This window comes from Arachis ipaensis, chromosome B01, assembly GCF_000816755.2.
Source record: "Arachis ipaensis cultivar K30076 chromosome B01, Araip1.1, whole genome shotgun sequence".
In the NCBI taxonomy this organism is placed as follows: Eukaryota; Viridiplantae; Streptophyta; class Magnoliopsida; order Fabales; family Fabaceae; genus Arachis; species Arachis ipaensis.
Genome location: NC_029785.2, coordinates 17,223,534 through 17,241,602, shown reverse-complemented (window position 1 = coordinate 17,241,602; position 18,069 = coordinate 17,223,534). Strand labels below are relative to the sequence as shown.

Below are 18,069 nucleotides of genomic sequence, written 5' to 3'. Positions count from 1 at the left end.
CCCCCCATCCCCCACCTCCACCTCCACCTCCACACAGAGAAGTAGAAACAGAAAATCAACAAATTCAAGCACAAATTTAACACAAGCAGAAACAGAAAGCAACAAATTAACACAGCCAAATCAACAAATTCAACAGAAAAGCACAAAGCCAAATCAGAAATTCAAAGCACAAAGAAGCAGATGCAGAAGGCCAAGCAGGACCACCGGCAAACTCATCATCAGAACCCATAACCGCAAGAAGCTGAAGCGACGAGGCGGCGAGGCGGCGAGGAGCAGCGGCGACGGTGGCGCTGGCTTCCCTCAGCGGCTAGGCGGCAAGAAGCAGCAACGCGAGTCCTTATCCCTCTTCGTGTCTCTCTTTGTCCGATCTCTCTCCCTAAACTCAAACAAGAAATATAAAATTTTTTTTATTTTTTTTTTAAATTTTATAACTTTTTATTAAAATAGGGGGTAGTTTAGGAATAATATAAAAAATTTATTAAAAATGATGATTTTAATACGAAAAAAAACGTTAAGGACGATTTTAAATCGAAAATTAGATGAGAGACGGTTTCGATTTTAGCGCTAAACTTTAGGGACCAAAACCATACTTATCCCTTTCTTATGTAATCAGTTAATATGGTTTGTAATTAACATGAAATTTCGTTTACTTATATTTTATTGATGTTCAACATCACTATGCTTAAAATTTTGTTAAGGTATTAACAGTATTAAAATACGTGTACTCGTATATATAAAGAAATGTCGTAATGTTTTAATTCTTTATTTGAAATGGAAACTGTTATTTCGCATTAAAAATTTTTTAAGTATTATATTGATCCTCTATGTTTAGGTATAATTTTGTTTTAGTCCCTAAAATTTAAAGTGTCTTATTTGAAATAAAAAAGTTTCATTTAGTTTTAATATAGTCCTGCCGTGAAGTAAATATTAAATAATTAACGAAACTATATGGAAAAGTTATATAACCAAATTCTTCGGTTGAGGGGAGTTTTCCGCGGTAAAGATGACGATGACCTTGTCCTCATCACTACCGGCGAACTTTTCCACAAAAAGTGTATTTTCGAAGATGTTCTTCATGTGCTTGAACTAAGGCCAGTGGCTCATGGTGATGTATCCGTGACTGATCCTGTGCCTTTTGTACCTCTTTTTTAGGAATGGACATTAAGGTTTGGTGGAACAGTGACGTTAATTATTTAATATTGACTTCACAAAAGGACCATATTGAAGCTAAATAAATTTTTTTTGGATTTAAATAGGACACTTTAAATCTTAGACCAAAACAAAATTAGATTCAAACGTAAGGACCGATTTAATACTTTACCCTTCTATAATTGTATATATTTTTAACTAATCTAATTCTTTGAATATTTAATAGTATTAAACTTTTTTACTCTTATCATCTGTTCTATATTTTTTATTTTCTTAATAAGTGTTCTTGCCTGTAGAATAGGTCGGCTCCTCGTACGAAACATCAGCCGAGCTATATCTTCGGAAGGCTGCACTGCTAACTCGTATGTTCCGAGCGTTTTCTTTCAACTTGCATAAGTGTGGAAAATGAAGAAGAAGAGAGGGGGGAGTGTACCTGCAAAGGCACTCCAATGCTTAAGTCAGTATGAGATTCAAGTCGGAAGTGTCTGAAAAAGATACTTTTACCTTGCTTTTATATGATCGGTTCTTCATGAGTAACAGCTTCTCCTCAACGTCTGTCTTGGTGAGGATTGATAACGTATCTGGTCATTATGTCGTCCTTTATTCGGCGGTTTTGATCCATAACATCGGTTTCGCCGAGTTATTACTCATGAAGACCGTATTTGTAATGTGTATTTATGGCCGATGTGTGACGTGTGATGCCGAGTTCTGTAGGTGTAACGACCATATCACAGCCCCCAAGTTTAGCCTGAAAAATTTTTAATGAAGCAGGTTGAGCTTTTTGATGAGTTATAACTCGGTTAGATTGATTAGTTATGGAGCCCCCAGTTCAACGTTCTTCATTAAAAAGAATGTTAGTGAGGAAAGTGGGGAGTCGTGTCAAGCCATTAGTGAGGAGAGAGAAAGATGTTGTGTTTATTAAATGGCTTTTTACGTTTCCAACACAATCTGTACCGTTTGATGTGATTGAGTTTTGAGGGTTAAGTTTCAATTTGGTTACCCCTGACCCTTGGTCTTGCTTCTTTGGAAACAGTATGAGTAAAATAGGTATGCATGTTCTTTGTATCCTTTACTGATTTCTCATTTTCTTCTTCTTCTTTTGTTTTCATTGTCTGGGTTTGCTTATGAGTTTTGAGAAGGATAAAAAGGAAAGTATTGATTGGTCTTATGATTGGGTTAGTGAAGATGTTAAGTCTCGGGTATCTTTATTTTGTGATGAGACTGCTGTTAAGGAGATTGATGCTGGTAAGGTTGTGAGGGTTGGGTCTGGGGTGCAAGTGGAGTTGTTGCCATGTAGTGTGGAAGATAGGGTTTATCACCGGGGTCAGGGGTTTGAGTACTTCTACATGCATAGTTGCGTTTTGGAGGAGTTGAGGGTTAAGTTGCCTTTCACAGAATATGAGTGCCAGATTCTGAAGCAGCTAAATTGTGCTGCTTCGCAATTGCATCCTAATGGGTGGGCGTTCTTGAGGTGTTTTGAGATATTAATGGAAATCCTTGAGGAAAGGCCTTCTGTGGATTTGTTTTTTTTCCTTGTTTCAAGCTAAAGGGGTTTCGAAAGGGGGTGGATTAATCTAAACAGTACTCCTGGGTTTGGCATTTTCAAGTTGTATAAATCTTCCTTTAAAGATTTCAAAGAGATGTATTTGAAAGTGAGGAGTGTGGAGAAGCAGTTTCCTTTTTACATGGACGAGTTTGTAGCGGAGAGGTTTCCACTGTGGTGGTGTTCGGAGCCTCAAAATATACTCGGCCCCCGAGGTGATAACTCCGAGGAATGTGTGCATTATTGAGTTTTTCGTGGAGCAAGTTGATCGGAAGGATTTGATATCTATGTTTGAAATTTTAAAGTGGGAGGAAAATAGGGATTCGGATATAGAATATTTGGGTGAGTTTTGTTATTTTGTTTGCTTTATCTTCGCTTGAAATGTTGCTGACTTTGTTTTTGTGTTTTTGTACAGGAGGTAAGTATCCTGGTGTCTCAGCTGCTTCCTTAAGGTCCAGGTTCAAGAATAAGAATCTGGAAAAAGAAGTGTCCTCATCTAATAAGGAGAAGACTACTGTTGCCGCGGAAGTCAGCAAGCCTGTAACTGGTCGGAGGAAAGTTCTTGCGAAGAAGAGGAAAGGTGAAGTTGTTGACCTATCCGAAGAATCTAGTCAAAGGGGGGATGACGTTTCGTTGGAAGAAATTCGTGCATTTCTGATGAACCAGAAGAAACTTCATGAAGTTTCTGAATGTAGTGGTGGGTTATTGGTTTGGGGAGGTAATTTTCCGTATATGTCTGTGGCCGATGATATCTGCCAATCATCGGTCGATGTTTCATTGGCTAATGAGGTTGGGGAAATAGCCGTCGGGCAGTATATGCAAGTAAATGTTTTTCGTTTTTAATTGCTATTTTGGAGTTGTATGTGATTCTAATTTTGTATTAGGTTGTTGTTTTAACCTATAGGTGGTTGGGTTTCATATGGCGAGCTTAGGTCGTAGTCAAGAAGTGAAATATAAGAAGTTAGCAATGCAGAGAGAGGAGGTTGAGGATTTGAAGGAGCAGTTATCTCAGAGTAAAGGTACAGTTTCCGAGTTGCAAATTAAATTGGGTGATGTTGAGAAACTACTAAAAGAAACAAAAGACAGCTATGCTAAGGATGTGGAGGACTTAAAGAGAAAGGAGGCCGACTTGGCTAGTGCGGAGACTCGGCTAATTGAGGTTACTGCTTAGTTGAAAGATATGGAACAAAAAAAGCAAAATGAAATCTTGGATTCGTTTGTTGAAGGATTTGAGAGGGCTTCAATTCAGGCAAAATTTATGGCTCCTAAAGTTGATTTTTCTGAGATGGATCATGGGAAGATTGTCAGAGATGGTAAACTAGTTGATGATGATGGTGTTGTGGAGGATGAGGCTGAGAATACTTAGTTATGTTTGAAACGAACTGTGTGTTTCTATTTTGTTTAGAATTTGTATGTTGAAACATTTTGTGTTGTGGATTTGTTTGCTTTTGAGGAAAAAAATGGTGCTGTATTTTGAGATGGATTAAGTTATAATCCTTGTTTTGGTAATTTCCTTTTTGTAAGTTGTATGCATGGAAAACAAGAGTAGATTTGTTGATAGGGACATCTTGTTAAGATGTGAAATGGTTTGCCGAGCTGTAAGTATTGTTTGGTGGAAATGCTTGTTTCCTTTTTGAAAAGCTTTTCGAATTGTTAACTCGGTTTACTGATTGATAAATAATAGTGAATATCTAGAAAGTATTTGGTTTGATTGTGAACCTTTATTTACAAAGGTGCAGGTAGGCTAGCCTCATTAAAACCTCTCCAAGCAAAACCCTTTGTTTTGGGAAAAATCTTGGTAGTAGGAAAAAAAGTACTAGCCTGACCCTGACTTTTAACTATAGAATTTCTTTAAAGAAGAAACATTCCAGGTATTAGGTAAGCTAGTGCCATCTATGGATTCCAATGTGTATGCTCCTTTGCCGGGTACCTTGGATATTCGGTAGGGCCCGTCCCAATTTGCGGCGAGTTTTCCGTGGTGTGGAGGTTTCCGAGCTGATTCTGTCTTCCAGAGGACTAAGTCTCCTTGTTCAAATGATATGTTTCTGACAAGCTTATTATGCCGCCGAGCTATGGCTTGCTGTGCCGCATGGAGTCGGATACTTGTCATATCTCTGACTTCTTCGATGATGTCTAACTCGGCTCGCCGAGCTTCTTCGTGGTCGAAAATCTGTGTACGGACCGAGCCTTGTGAAATTTCTAAAGGGATCATTGCTTCAGATCCGTAAACGAGCCTGAATGGGGTTTCTTTCGTTGATGATTGAGGTGTAGTGTTATACCCCCAAAGGACTTCTGATATGAGTTCGGCCCAAAGGCCTTTGGCGTTATCCAACTTTTTTTTTAAAGCATGTAATATGACCTTGTTCGCTGCTTCAGCGAGGCCGTTAGTTTGTGGATGTTCAACGGATGAGAAGTGATGATTGATGTTGAGGTTCTGCAAAAAAGATTTAAATTTCTGATCGACAAACTGGCAACCATTATCAGTAATGATATGTCTTGGGAGACCAAAATGACAAATAATGTTCTTCCAAATGAAAGATGTCATATGTTGTGAAGTAATCTTAGCTAAAGGTTGGGCTTCTACCCATTTTGAGAAGTAGTCAATTGCAACAACAAGAAATTTTACCTGACCTGGTGCTACTGGGAATGGGCCGAGGATGTCGAGCCCCCAGTGGTTGAAGGGCCAGCTGATGTCTGAGTAATGTAACTGTTCGGCTGGGGTGTGTATTAATGGCGCATGCTTTTGGCAACTGTTGCATGTCTTTACTTTATTGTTGGTATCTTCTTTGATGGATGGCCAGAACAAGCCTGCTCGGAGGATTTTGGAGGCCAAACTTCGAGCTCCTGTGTGGGTTCCGCAGATTCCTTCATGAGCTTCGGCTAATGCTATTTCTGCCTCACTTTTGTTGAGGCATTTCAGAAGTGGTCTGGAATATCCTCGGCGATATAGGGAGCCATTTATTAAAGTGAAAAAGGAATCCTGTCGACGAAATTGTTTCGTATTTTCGATATTTTCTGGTATGCTTCTTGTTTGCAGATAATGTATAAAAGGTGTCTGCCAATCTGTTTCCTGTGTAACACTCACAACATCAGTTAGAGTAACACTTGGAGATGTTATTGTGGATTGGTGTAACATAGATAAGTCGGATTGTGTGCTGCCGAGTTTAGAAAGAATGTTTGCTCTGTGATTTTGTTCTCGTGGTATGTGATTTATTTCAAATTCAGTGAACTTAGAACTTAAATCTTTGACGAGTTTAAGATATCTAGAAAGAAGCGGATCTCTTACCTGGAATAGGTCATTTACCTGCTGTACTACCATAAGCGAGTCACAATATACCTTAATACTGGAGATTTGGAGATTTAAACAAAGTCGAAGGCCAGCGATGAGGGCTTCATATTCCGTTTGGTTGTTGCTGGCTTTAAAGGATAGATGTATAGAATGTTCTAGGATAAATCCATCACTCCCCTCCAGTCGAATTCCTGCTCCACACCCTTGAATGTTAGATGAACCATCAACATGTAATGTCCATTGTATTTTGTGGTCGTCTTCAGTGGGCATTATTAATTCTGCTATGAAATCGGCAAGGAATTGGGACTTGATTGGTCCTCTGGCTTGGTATCTGATATCGAATTCGGATAGTTCTACCGACCATTTTACAAGTCTACCCGAAATTTCTGGTTTTTGTAGCACCTGACGTAATGGGTGGTCGGTTCGAACATGGATGACGTGGCTCTGAAAGTAAGGTCGGAGTCGTCTTACCGAAAATAGCAATGCTAATGCTAATTTTTCTATCCTCGGATAGTTGATTTCATCGTTTTGTAGCGTTTTGCTGACGAAGTAAATTGGATGTTGAGTTTTGTCCCTTTCTGTAACAAGAGCAGAGCTTATTGCCCAGTCAGTAACTGCTAAATACAAATATAAATCTTTCCCTTGCAAGGGTTTTTGTAGAATTGGCGGTTGTGAGAGAGTTGTTTTCAGGTTAGCAAAAGCACGCTCACAATCGTCATTCCATTGAAAAATAGCTTTCTTTTTCATGGTTTGAAAAAAAAGGAATAGATTTTAAGGCTAAGCATGGGATGAATCTTGCTAGGGCAGCAAGTCTTCCTGTTAAGCGTTGAACTTCTTTTAATGTCTTTGGGCTCGCCATCTCCAAAACAGCTCGGCACTTGTCAGGGTTTGCTTCGATACCTCTACTTGTGAGTAAGAAGCCGAGGAATTTGCCACCTTCAACGGCGAAAGCACACTTTTCGGGATTCAAGCGCATGTTGTAGGATCGGATCTGGCCGAAGATCTCGGTTAGGTCGTCGATGTGACTGTGGCCGACTTTGGTCTTGGCGACCATGTCATCAACGTAGACGTCTATGTTGCGACCGATTTGTTTAGCGAAGATTTTATCCATGAGGCGCTGATAGGTTGCTCCTGCATTCTTTAGTCCAAAAGGCATAACTTTATAATAATAGTTACCAAATTCAGTGATGAATGCCGTTTTATTTTGGTCAGAAGGGTGCATAAGTATCTGATTATAACCCGAATAAGCGTTCATGAAACTTAGGGTGGCATAGCCAGAGGCGTTATCCACCAAAGAGTCAATGGATGGTAAAGGATAAGAATCCTTTGGGCATGCTTTGTTTAAATCAGTAAAATCGACGCACATGCGCCACTTACCATTTTGTTTCCTTACCATAACGACATTGGCGAGCCAAGTAGTGAATCTGATCTCTCTGATGAAGTTGGCATTAATCAGCTTCTGAGTTTCTTCCAATGATGCTCGTTTCTTTTCTTCGCCGAGGTTTCTTTTGTGGAATTGGTCGGACAGAAGGGTTGATAGCAAGCTTGTGGCTAATGATCTTAGGGTCGATGCCGGGCATATCGGAGGGCGTCCAGGCAAATAGGTCGGCATTTGCTTGTAAAAAATTTTCTATCGCAGGTAGTTTGTCCTTGCTTATTGCTGTACCAACAAAGGTGTATTTGTTAGGATCTTTGTTGAAATGTATTTTTCATAGCTCACCTGTTGGTGTAGGTCGCTCTAGGAAGTCTGCTCTATGATCTAGATCGGCGAGCTCCGAGCTGCTAGCTGTGCCGAGAACGTTGTTGATTTGAGGTTGCTTTGGTCCGTTTTGAAATTTCATTCCGATGTTATAGCAATGTCGTGATTCTTTGTGATCCCCATGAATGGTTACGATATGTTTGTCCTGCACAGAAAACTTGACACAAAGGTGAACTGTGGATACTATTGCACCGAACTTATTTAGGAAAGGTCGGCCAAGGATAAGGTTGTATGGGATGAAGCAATCCACTACTAAGTATTGAATATCATATGTTTTAGATAGAGGGTACTCACCCAGTGTGGTTCTCAACCACACTGATCCCAGTATTGGGACTCGTTCACCTGAGAAACCGACAAGGTCTCCTCCTGTTGGCTGCAGGTTGTTGTCGCTTAGCTTCATTTTCTGGAATGTAGAGTAAAACAGAACGTCGGCGCTGCTCCCTGGATCTAAGAGTACCTTTTTTACTAGTAGATCTCCCAAATTTTTTGGGTAATCCGCTCCCATGCTGGGGATTTGTCAGTCAGTGATTAGAGTTGTTGGCCTAAGGCGTGAAAGCCCGGAGGAAGAGGGAAGCCCAACGAATGTCAGATGCAAAGCCCCGCACCTCATTAAGATCATATTGGCATACTCTCCCAAAAAAAAAAGAGGCGTGCCCATAAACTGATTGATGATATGGTTTAGGCGTATAGCGCACAACAGAAAGAAATCTAGCTATTGCCTTCTCTTCTTTCTCGAAGAAAGTCATTGCTTGATTGATTCAAGGTCCTCGCCTATCGTCTTAGTAAGGTCCCATTTCCTTGTTGGTGTAATAGCCCGGTTACTTCTCTTTTTTTTTGAAACATCCGACCTATACTATAGTCAAGTCGTCCGCGTATCTTTCTGATCTCTCTGCCTTCTATTTATCAGATTATTGGCTTTGACCAATTCAAGGTGAAAAAAAGGGGCTCGTGGCACACTGACTCTATTCCAACTTCTCTGCATCAATGCACTCACTACCTTTTAGCCAAGGAAAGCAGTCTTTTCAAGAAGAAAGTCACAGTCACACCGCTACCACTATTCCAACAGCTATTGATTTAATCTTTTGATGACTACTGCTGCCATTTTTGGGTGAAAGAAAATCTCGACATGGTGCAATCGATTGACTCGTGGATCTTTCTGACTTCAAGTACCGATCTTCTATCAAAGGAACCTTTCCAGAAGTGCCATTGGTTTGGTCCAGTCTGCATTCTTCGCTTAGTGTCAATTTTTTTTATGATAGAGTTAGGCTCTTCGTAAGATAGCCAAGGGTAACTTTCCTATCAATCAAGTAAAGGCCGGCTTCCGTGGAAAATTCAGACTTTCTTTTTGATGCTGCCATCACATAAAAACATAAACTTTGAGGCTCAATAGCTAAATACATGGCAATTGAATCATGAGCCGAGATCATAAAGGCCAATGAACATCGAGAGAAGAGCGAACCCTATTCAGTCAGTCAAAGAGGAAGGGAAGGAGTGGGTTCTCTCTTATTGTATTCGTAATGACCACGGGGGTCGTCCAAATTTTAAATATTGGATTTGAAATCTGCTTGTGTGAACGTCATTTGGGGGAATTGAGGGATTAGCTGGTGGTCCTGCTGTATCCCTTCTACCGAGTATATTGTTCGGAAAGATCTTTTCTTGGCCGAGTTGGATGAGCCTCCACTAGCACCTCCTCCTGAAATACAATTGATGATACCTCGTGGTTGGTCATATTGGGTCGAGGATGGCTTGTCTTTTCCTCGGTTTGGTTGGTCGGATGGAGTGTTGCCTGCCGAGGTTGGAGTACGTTTTTGAATGTGTCCCCCAATATACTTGTCAAGGTGCCCTTGCCGAGCCAAACGTTCCAAGAGGTCTTTGGCGATGACACATTCGTCGGTCGTGTGGCTGTGCTTCTGATGGAAGGCACAGTACTTAGATTTGTCAACATGTTTTGTATCCTGATATGTCCCCGCTTTTCTTGGTGGTTTGATTAATTTGGAGTTCAGGATCTCTTTGATTATGTCCTCCCGTTTAGCGTTGAACTGTGTATAAGAATCAAAACGAAGGGTTAGTTTAAAATTTTTCTTACTGTTGTGCGCTTTTTCCTCGTCTCTGTAGTTTGTTTTGTCGGGTTTCCGAGCTTGTCTTAGCTCTTCTATATCAATCTGGCCTTTTGCCTTCTCTCGAAACTCAGCGAGTGTTTTTGGTTTGGATACGGCGATCGTCTCTTGGAATTTCCCAGGTCGAAGTCCGCTTTTGATGGCATGGAGGTGAACTTCAGGGTCGAGATCAGGGATGCTTATGGCGACCTTCGTGAAACGAGTCATATAGTCTTTCAGGCTTTCATTTGGTCCTTGCTTAATTGTGTTCAGATAATCCGAGTCATGCAGATAAATTGCGGAGCCAGCGAAATGATCCTTGAATAGCTTGGTCAGCGGTTGGAATCGCGAAATTGAACCTACAGGCAAAGCACAAAGCCAATCAAGTGCAGGGCCGTCCAAATAATTTGGAAAACAACGACACAAAACAGTATCAGATGCACCATTGACGATCATTATTGATTGGAATTTCTTGATGAACTTCTTTGGGTCTCCGAGCCCATCGTAAGGTGTGAGGGTCAATGGCAAAGTGAATCGCCGTGGTAATTCGAAATTCATCACGTCTGCCGTGAAAGGGCCTACGAGCTCGTCTGGTTCCTCATTTTCGTCCCATGGCTGGGCATCCTCGACTTGAATGGTCTCAGATACATGAGTAGGGTTGGAGTAATGTTCGGCATCCTCTGGCTGAGGTTGACGATTGTTGTTATTTTCAATTCGGCCATTGTTCAATTCGGTGATCTGAGCGGCCATTCTCTGATTTTCTTCTGCCATACGTTGATTTGCTTGTTGCAGCTCGGTCACCATTCGGAGAAGTTCGGATGGGGTAGGAGGTAGCGCGTCAGCCATAGGTATAGGCGGAGGAATCGAGACCAGAAGAGGAAAAAATTTATCTCTTCGGCCCCACGGTGGGCGCCAGTTGTTCTTGCCTGTAGAATAGGTCGGTTCCTCGTACGGAACGTCAGCGAGCTATATCTTTGGAAGGCTGCACTGCTAACTCGTATGTTCCGAGCTTTTCCTTTCAACTTGCGTAAGTGTGGAAAATGAAGAAGAAAAGGGGGGGGGGAGTGTACCTGCAAAGGCACTCCAATGCTTAAGTCAGTATGAGATTCAAGTCGGAAGTGTCTGAAAAAGATACTTCTACCTTGATTTTATATGATCAGTTCTTCATCAGTAACGGCTTCTCCTCAACGTCTGTCTTGGTGAGGATTGATAACGTATCTGGTCATTATGTCGTCCTTTATTCGGCGGTTTTGATCCATAACGTCGGTTTTGCCGAGTTATTGCTCATGAAAACCGTATTTGTAATGTGTATTTATGGCCGAGGTGTGACGTGTGATGCCGAGTTCTGTAGGTGTAACGACCATATCAATAAGTAAAATGCATTATTTTCTTTTTATTTTTTTATTTTGGATTATGATATGTTTGAAAAAAATTTTGTATTGAAAAGCCAATTGTGCTTTTAAGAATTTTTTTTTAATATTCCCTTGTTTGATTTTGACTCATAAATTTGTTATTCGTTATCCAAATATATTTTTCATTACTTAGTTTATTAATATCATTTTTTTATATAAGGATTTTGACTTAATTTTAACCCATTATTTTCTCCATTTTTCTTTAGTTTTGCATTCTTCAGTTTATTATATTAGCTTTTACCTTTTTTTCAATAGTTGATAAAAGTGTGACTATCTCCAACTATTTTGCATTATTTTTCAGAAGTCATCAAAATTGTCGTATCTTCATTTTTCAAATCATCAAGTAATATTCATTAAAATAATGCAAAAAATCGTGCAGTTAATGTAAATTTTATAGTTGAAAATCGTGGGATAAAAATATTCAAACTTTAAATAATATTAACTGCACTTAAATTTTCACCTTAAATTAAATTATATGTTTGAATTAGTTTGTCATTTGAACTACGGGATTAAACTTTGCACGGGTCATTACTCATGTTTGGGAACTAAAATCAAGATAGACAGAACAGACTGCCAATTGTCCCAAACCATACATAAATTGGTAGCTTTAATATTGCTTTTAAGTTAAACCGGTTGAAAACTTTACAAAACTATCGTTAGTCATTATCGTCTCTGGTAATTGACAACATAATTTAAGCAACATCTTAGCTCTTAGGTTCCATACATTAGCAAATTGATGCAGTTAACTGAATATAGCAATAAGCATGTCTACAGACAAGTGCCAAAATAAAAATTTCAAACAACTGTTCCCACAAAAACTGAAATAAAACTAGGCTTTCTTAAAATGTCTGAACAAAAATAAAAGCAACAAGTACTAATATTTTGAAGTCCACTTCAACAAGACACTTGGAAATCAAGGCAGCAGTTGTAAAGCTTTCAATCTAAGACAAGAAAATTAACAAAATACATATGGATAAAAGCAGCACATGTTCTTCTGATGTGTTTAAATCATTCCAAGCTTTAATCCATCAATAGTTGCAAAGAAGCCAACCAGGGCAACCAGATGGACACCAAGTAACCATAACTAGCTAAAAGGGCCACTGAACTGAAAGCAATGAATATTACCAGTAAAGTTGTGATGCATGACGCTCAAATTCCTAGTAATCGTACTCCCTAGAATGGGACCTCACTGATCGATGGTATTCACGGTCCACATCTCGATTTCTCTCCCTTTCACGGGATTCAGATGTTGCCCTCTCAGTGGGATAGTCATCTTCCATCCTATCATGATCGGGATATCGACTGTAATGGTTACCGCGATCATCCCCATCATCATAATGCCCGCGTCTTTGATGATGCTCGTAGTGGTCATAGGAATCAGGATTATGGTCAGGATCTGCATGCCTATGTCCATGTGCAGATTGATTGGACCACCCACGATCATCCTCAGGTTCGTAGTCACGATCTCTTTCACTATGATGATCTATATCATGTTTCAATTCATGATCATAGTCTGTTTCCTTGTCATGTGACTGTCCCCTATCAGTTTCCCCAACTTCATAATCCCTATCCCTGTCACGATGACGATCATGCTCACGACCCCGGTCGCGATCTCTATCTCTATCTCTATCACGATCCCGACCACGATCACGATCCCGACCTCTATCTCGATCACGCCCACGATCTCTCTCTCTCTCCCTATCTCTGTCCCTATGCCTATCCCGGTCTTTGTGGTGCCTATCATCTCTATAATCACGATCCCTTCCCCTATCACTAGAGTGTTCACGCGACCGCTCCTGTTCTCTATCTCTGTCCTTACCTCTTTCACGCGACTTTTCTCTGTCCCTAAACATCAGCAAGTAGCAGACTTGCAGTTAATTTAAATGGGGTATAAAAATTTTGAACTTAAGAATTTTTAAAAAATATGCCAAGAAACAACAGCATCCTTGCCTTACCAAAAAGATAATGTGTGATCAGCAGTAATTTATCAAATGCCAAAAGCAAAAGGATAGGAATAAAGCAGAAACATAGCAAAACACTACTGAAACTCTTACCGATCACCATGTCGATCCTCACGCACTCTAGGTTCTTCAGAACGAGAAGGTCCTGACTGCAGCTGATCCCTGAACAAATAAAGTTTATATTAGGGTTTCACTTCAACAAGGATATATAAAAAGTGACATTAAAAAAAAGACAGGCCAAGTATGATTATTTGAAATCTCGGGTTTTCACAAGTTCAAAATAGTGTAACTTATCAGGTATGGCAATACAAAAGTCAGCAAAAAATATTAACTACAGAAAATTTCTTGAGTTGCTTAGATCTTTTAATTTCAGGAAAAGAGTCGACTTATACTTCTTGAGGAGGAATGGCTAATTATGGGTACTGTCAGATAGAAATTTTACTTGGAAGTCTATTCAGATATGTAACCATGTGAAGAAAGACAAAAAATTCCAAGCTAGAAAATCATAGAATTCCAATGTCTGGCCAGGGGAGGATTTTCATAGTGGCAACTGCAGACAGTTTCTATCAAATACAATACCCGCTAAATTTATAACTAAGAAAAGTTGAAACACCTTACACTGGTTGATATTCTATATCAGGACACTTAAAGAAGCCCAAAGAGGTGAAAAAATAAACAATGAATGCTGTCTTATTAGACCATTTACCGTCCAGAGTCATGTTGATTAACTTCAACCCCCATTCTAGTAGTGCCAAGCCCACCACCCAGACGGCGAGGTCGCCAATTGGGAACAGTCCTCCCACGTTCAACATCCACAAGCACCCTTCTGCCCTCAATTTTTCGACCATCAGCTTGTTTATAAGCAGCTGTATAATTAACAGTGTCAATGAAATGTAATATCAACAATAATGACAGATCGATAGCATAAAACCAGTATGAACCTTTCATGTCTCTTGTGTGAAGGTATTCAATGAATGCATAACCCCTGGGCTTATTTGTCACAGTGTCAGTAACCAATCGAACCTAAATCGCAAGAAACCGGAAAGAAGAAAAACAGTAAGACAGCTTTCTGGCATTCAGATCTAAAGAAAATAGTAAAATGATGCTCCCTCACCTACAAATTAATTAAATTACAACTAAATGAAAGACTAACGTTATAATCCTAAATGGCACGGCAGACTGGCACATTGCCTAATTAGCCGTGCTCACCTTTGAATCACAAAGCTCCCATCGCAAGATGCATCACCACCAGGAATAGTTGCAGATAAACTGATCTTTTGGGGGGGCCAATTAACAAGTAGTTGACTAGCATCCCCTTACCAGGGATATTTATTTTAAAATTGATAAAATAAAACAACCGTGGGTAATATAGAAAATACCATGACATCTTCTCAACAGCTGATTTGGTTTTCATTGCCTTTAAAGCCAAAAAGAAAGTTTTAGCAACATCAAAAATAGGCTAAGAGCTTAAACAAAAGAGGAAGAGATTACAATACTCCCGACATATTTTTACCCAGTGCAGGGAAAGAACAGAAGTTGTCAGTCTCCTTTTCAAGCTCGAAAACAAGGCCAAAGGCTCAAATTTGCATCATTGCTCTGCTCAACTAAAATACCGTGCAGGAAAGCAGGACGAAGTGCTTGAAATGAAGTTGGTTGGAGTTTTAAAATAGTTTACCATTTGTAGAAGACAATGACCAACCCTTACCAAGGATGATACTTAGTTGCTGCTAAAGTAATTTCTATATACCCCCAAGCATCAGGAACTAAGAAGATACCTATCCACATATATTAACAGGGGGGCCAAGTAGAAAAGAACTAAGGAAACCACCCAAAAAAAATAATAATAATAAATAGAAAGAAAAAAGAAAGAAAGAAAAAAGGGTTCAACAAAACTTTGGCCGAATGTTGTTATCGTTCCAAAGTACCTCAGCAATGACAAATTAAGTCAGATAGATGCATATTTATACCACTGAAGGCTTGAAATTTGGACATGGGCAGAATAGGCTAAAAATAATGTATAACTGATTAAATTCATTACACAAATTGCCAAAACTCACAAGACAACTTTAATTGCAAGAAATAGCTTCTTCAAAAGAGAGAAAACGGTTGTGAAAGATATCCTACTCAAAGTTAATTAGGAATTCTATATTATATACTTGCATATAGAAATTGTGAATCTAAAATTAGATTTTTCAAAGTTCATAACATACAAAATTGTCAAACAGAAGATATAAAACAAGAAAAAAAAAAGAGAAAGAAAAATAAATTGAGAATCCAAAACATTTGCTACTCTTACCAAATCCCTTTGGGGATACTGAAAAATACCTACCCGTTTGATTGCACCATATGACTCAAACTCCCTTTTGATTCTGCTCTCAGTGGTCTCATAACTCTGTTAGAAGAGAGAGCTAGTGAGATATGGCAATTATGGCTAAGCAAAAATTTCCACAAGGATACTACACTGGAAAATATAACTTACAAGTCTGGCCACGAACAAAGTTTTGTATGGATCTCCTGATACATTTGGGTCGTTGTGTGGATCATCTGCAAAGAAGCAGATATAAGAGCAATGTTCAAAGAATACAAATCAACAAAATTAACATAGTCAAGACAGTGTAAAATCATCACATTTCTCAAGCTCCTCAGCAGCCTTTGCTGCTCCTTTCTCTAGTCTTAGCTTGTGTACCCTTTCTCTTCTTTGCGCCTGAGTTCATCAAAATCAATCAAGTACCTATCACACATTACGCTCTGGAAAAATATATAATGACATTTAAAGTATTCTACGACTTGAAGTCTCCAATTTGGACATTCAAGTTCTATAAACAAAAACAATGGATATTCAATAAGCATGCATTATATAATGTCAAACCACTAAACATTATAATAATCATCAGTCACTTGTTTATATATAAATATGAACTAAAGAAGCATGCCAAGACAGAAATTGATAGGGTATGCTTTTTGTTATTAAGTTGTTGCAGTATTCAAGGCTTCAAGCCTTGCTAATTTTTGTTCCTAACATTTATGATGCAAGCAAATGCTGTTTCGGAACATCACCATGCAAGACACCAATTTGCTACAACTAGAAGAGGACAAAGCACACGAATAGTTATATATTTAATACGCCCCCTCACGCAAGAGCCTCTTTTGAATTTTGAAGGGTGAATCAGCATAGGCCCATTTTTGCCTTATGCTGAAATTCAATCTTTTGTGATAATAAGGATTGAACTCTAGACATTTGGTCATAGAAGATATTATATCATCTCATCATTCATAAAACCACTTATTCCAAATGCTTAAATTCTTACGTAAAGACACAAGAATGACTATATATCTAACAAACATATTTCGAAGTCTTGCAAAATGCATTGCATAACCTAAATTAAAAAAACTTGTAGATCATGACCAGATAGTGGATTAATTGATTAAACAAGACTCAGGATACAGATTAGTTACAAAATAATAGTAACAGAAGAGATTGTCTCGAGCATTAGACAACACTTCTTGGCAAGGCAAACTAACACAAAACAGAAATCAACTTCAAACACACCAGTAATAAAAGAAAACTAAACAGAAACTCATTGCATAAAACCGTCCATACATACCAGGTGCAACAACCACCCAAGAACATGAAATTATGTACAACACAATAATATTGATCAGAATTCATTAGTTCAATAGAACAGAACATTACAGGAGTCTCGACTACTGGTTTAGGAGGAGCATATTCCGGATCGGCAGGCTCTGCGAACTTACTCACAAATTGCGCCATCCCTTGTGAAAAATAAAATAAAGTAAAATAAACAACTATCGCATAAATATCAAACACATGCTACCAAAGAAAGATTAAGCACCAGTTAATGGTGGACATTTTCTTTTCTCCGGAGGAGGCTTATACTCTAAAGGAGGCCTAGGCTCAAAAAGCTTCAATAGATTCGCTGTGAGACCAGTTGGGTGACTCTGTCCAATCTGCTCCATAAAGAAATAGTTAAAACTTGAAAACGGTACCAAAAAAAAAAATTCTGCAACCGAGAAATCGTATATAGACTTAGTCACATGTTGAAATCTAGGGCATTGATGAAACAAATTTTATTATCTCTAGAAAGGTCTTCAACATAGAAAATTAGGGCAAATAAATAATGGAGTTATTATGTGTGACGAAGGTAAATCTTGATGGAAGAGTTTACCAGCTTGAGCTGAAGGACGTTGGCGCGGTTCTGGGCTTTGGTGCGGGCCTGAACGGCGGCGTTTTGGTTGCGCATGAGAGGATCATTGCTGTAGTCTCCCATGGATGAGGCTGAAAAGAAACGAAGGAGATCGAACGGAGAGTAAGAGGGAGAAGCAACGGACTGAGAGATAACAAAGAAGAAACGGAGAAAGAGAGATGTGGCGAACCCAGCCAGAGTCAGCGTCGAACTCGCCTTTCACAAACGGAGAGAGAAAGCGACGACAGTGACCAGTGGACGAACGGAATGCTTGACGAGAGGAAGAATGAGTCCCCGAGTGGTAAGCTAATGAAATGAAATGGTACCCAAGGTTGACAAAAATATGTTTTAAAAGATTTAAAAATATAATAGGGAAAAAAAAATACCTTACAATCAGAAGGCGACTTTTGTATTTAAGTTTATAAATGAGCTAATCACTTGAAGAACGTAAGTATATTTGATTTTGATTTTTTAAAAATATTTAGAATAAATATACAAAAATTAGAATATTTAATTTTTAGATTTTTGTAATTCTAATCTTTAGAAAACATAAAACTAAAATTTACTTGGAATCTCCATATTTTAACAATAATAAGATTTTAATCTAAAACGATATTAAAAATGAATATTAAAAATATTCATAATAAACTTGTTA

At 38.9% G+C, this 18,069-nt stretch overlaps 1 protein-coding gene across 3 annotated transcripts in view; it reads right to left on the bottom strand.

Moving 5' to 3' along the window:
- Positions 1 to 17,760, bottom strand: part of LOC107626594 (U1 small nuclear ribonucleoprotein 70 kDa) — a 52,947-nt gene extending 35,187 nt beyond the window's left edge. The window contains exons 1-11 of one of the 3 annotated variants that reach the window (XM_016329484.2): positions 17,605 to 17,760; positions 17,397 to 17,506; positions 17,064 to 17,178; positions 16,904 to 16,983; positions 15,838 to 15,913; positions 15,689 to 15,753; positions 15,539 to 15,601; positions 14,151 to 14,232; positions 13,916 to 14,075; positions 13,303 to 13,371; positions 11,960 to 13,093 (exon numbers count right to left, since the gene is read on the bottom strand). In XM_016329484.2, coding sequence (XP_016184970.1) covers positions 12,406 to 13,093; positions 13,303 to 13,371; positions 13,916 to 14,075; positions 14,151 to 14,232; positions 15,539 to 15,601; positions 15,689 to 15,753; positions 15,838 to 15,913; positions 16,904 to 16,983; positions 17,064 to 17,178; positions 17,397 to 17,498 — 1,500 coding nt within the window. In that variant the 5' untranslated portion in view covers positions 17,499 to 17,506; positions 17,605 to 17,760 and the 3' untranslated portion in view covers positions 11,960 to 12,405. Of the gene's footprint in view, positions 1 to 11,959; positions 13,094 to 13,302; positions 13,372 to 13,915; positions 14,076 to 14,150; positions 14,233 to 15,538; positions 15,602 to 15,688; positions 15,754 to 15,837; positions 15,914 to 16,903; positions 16,984 to 17,063; positions 17,179 to 17,396; positions 17,507 to 17,604 lie in introns of those variants that run through there. The other 2 variants (XM_016329491.2, XM_021118312.1) reach the window with 2 other exon arrangements.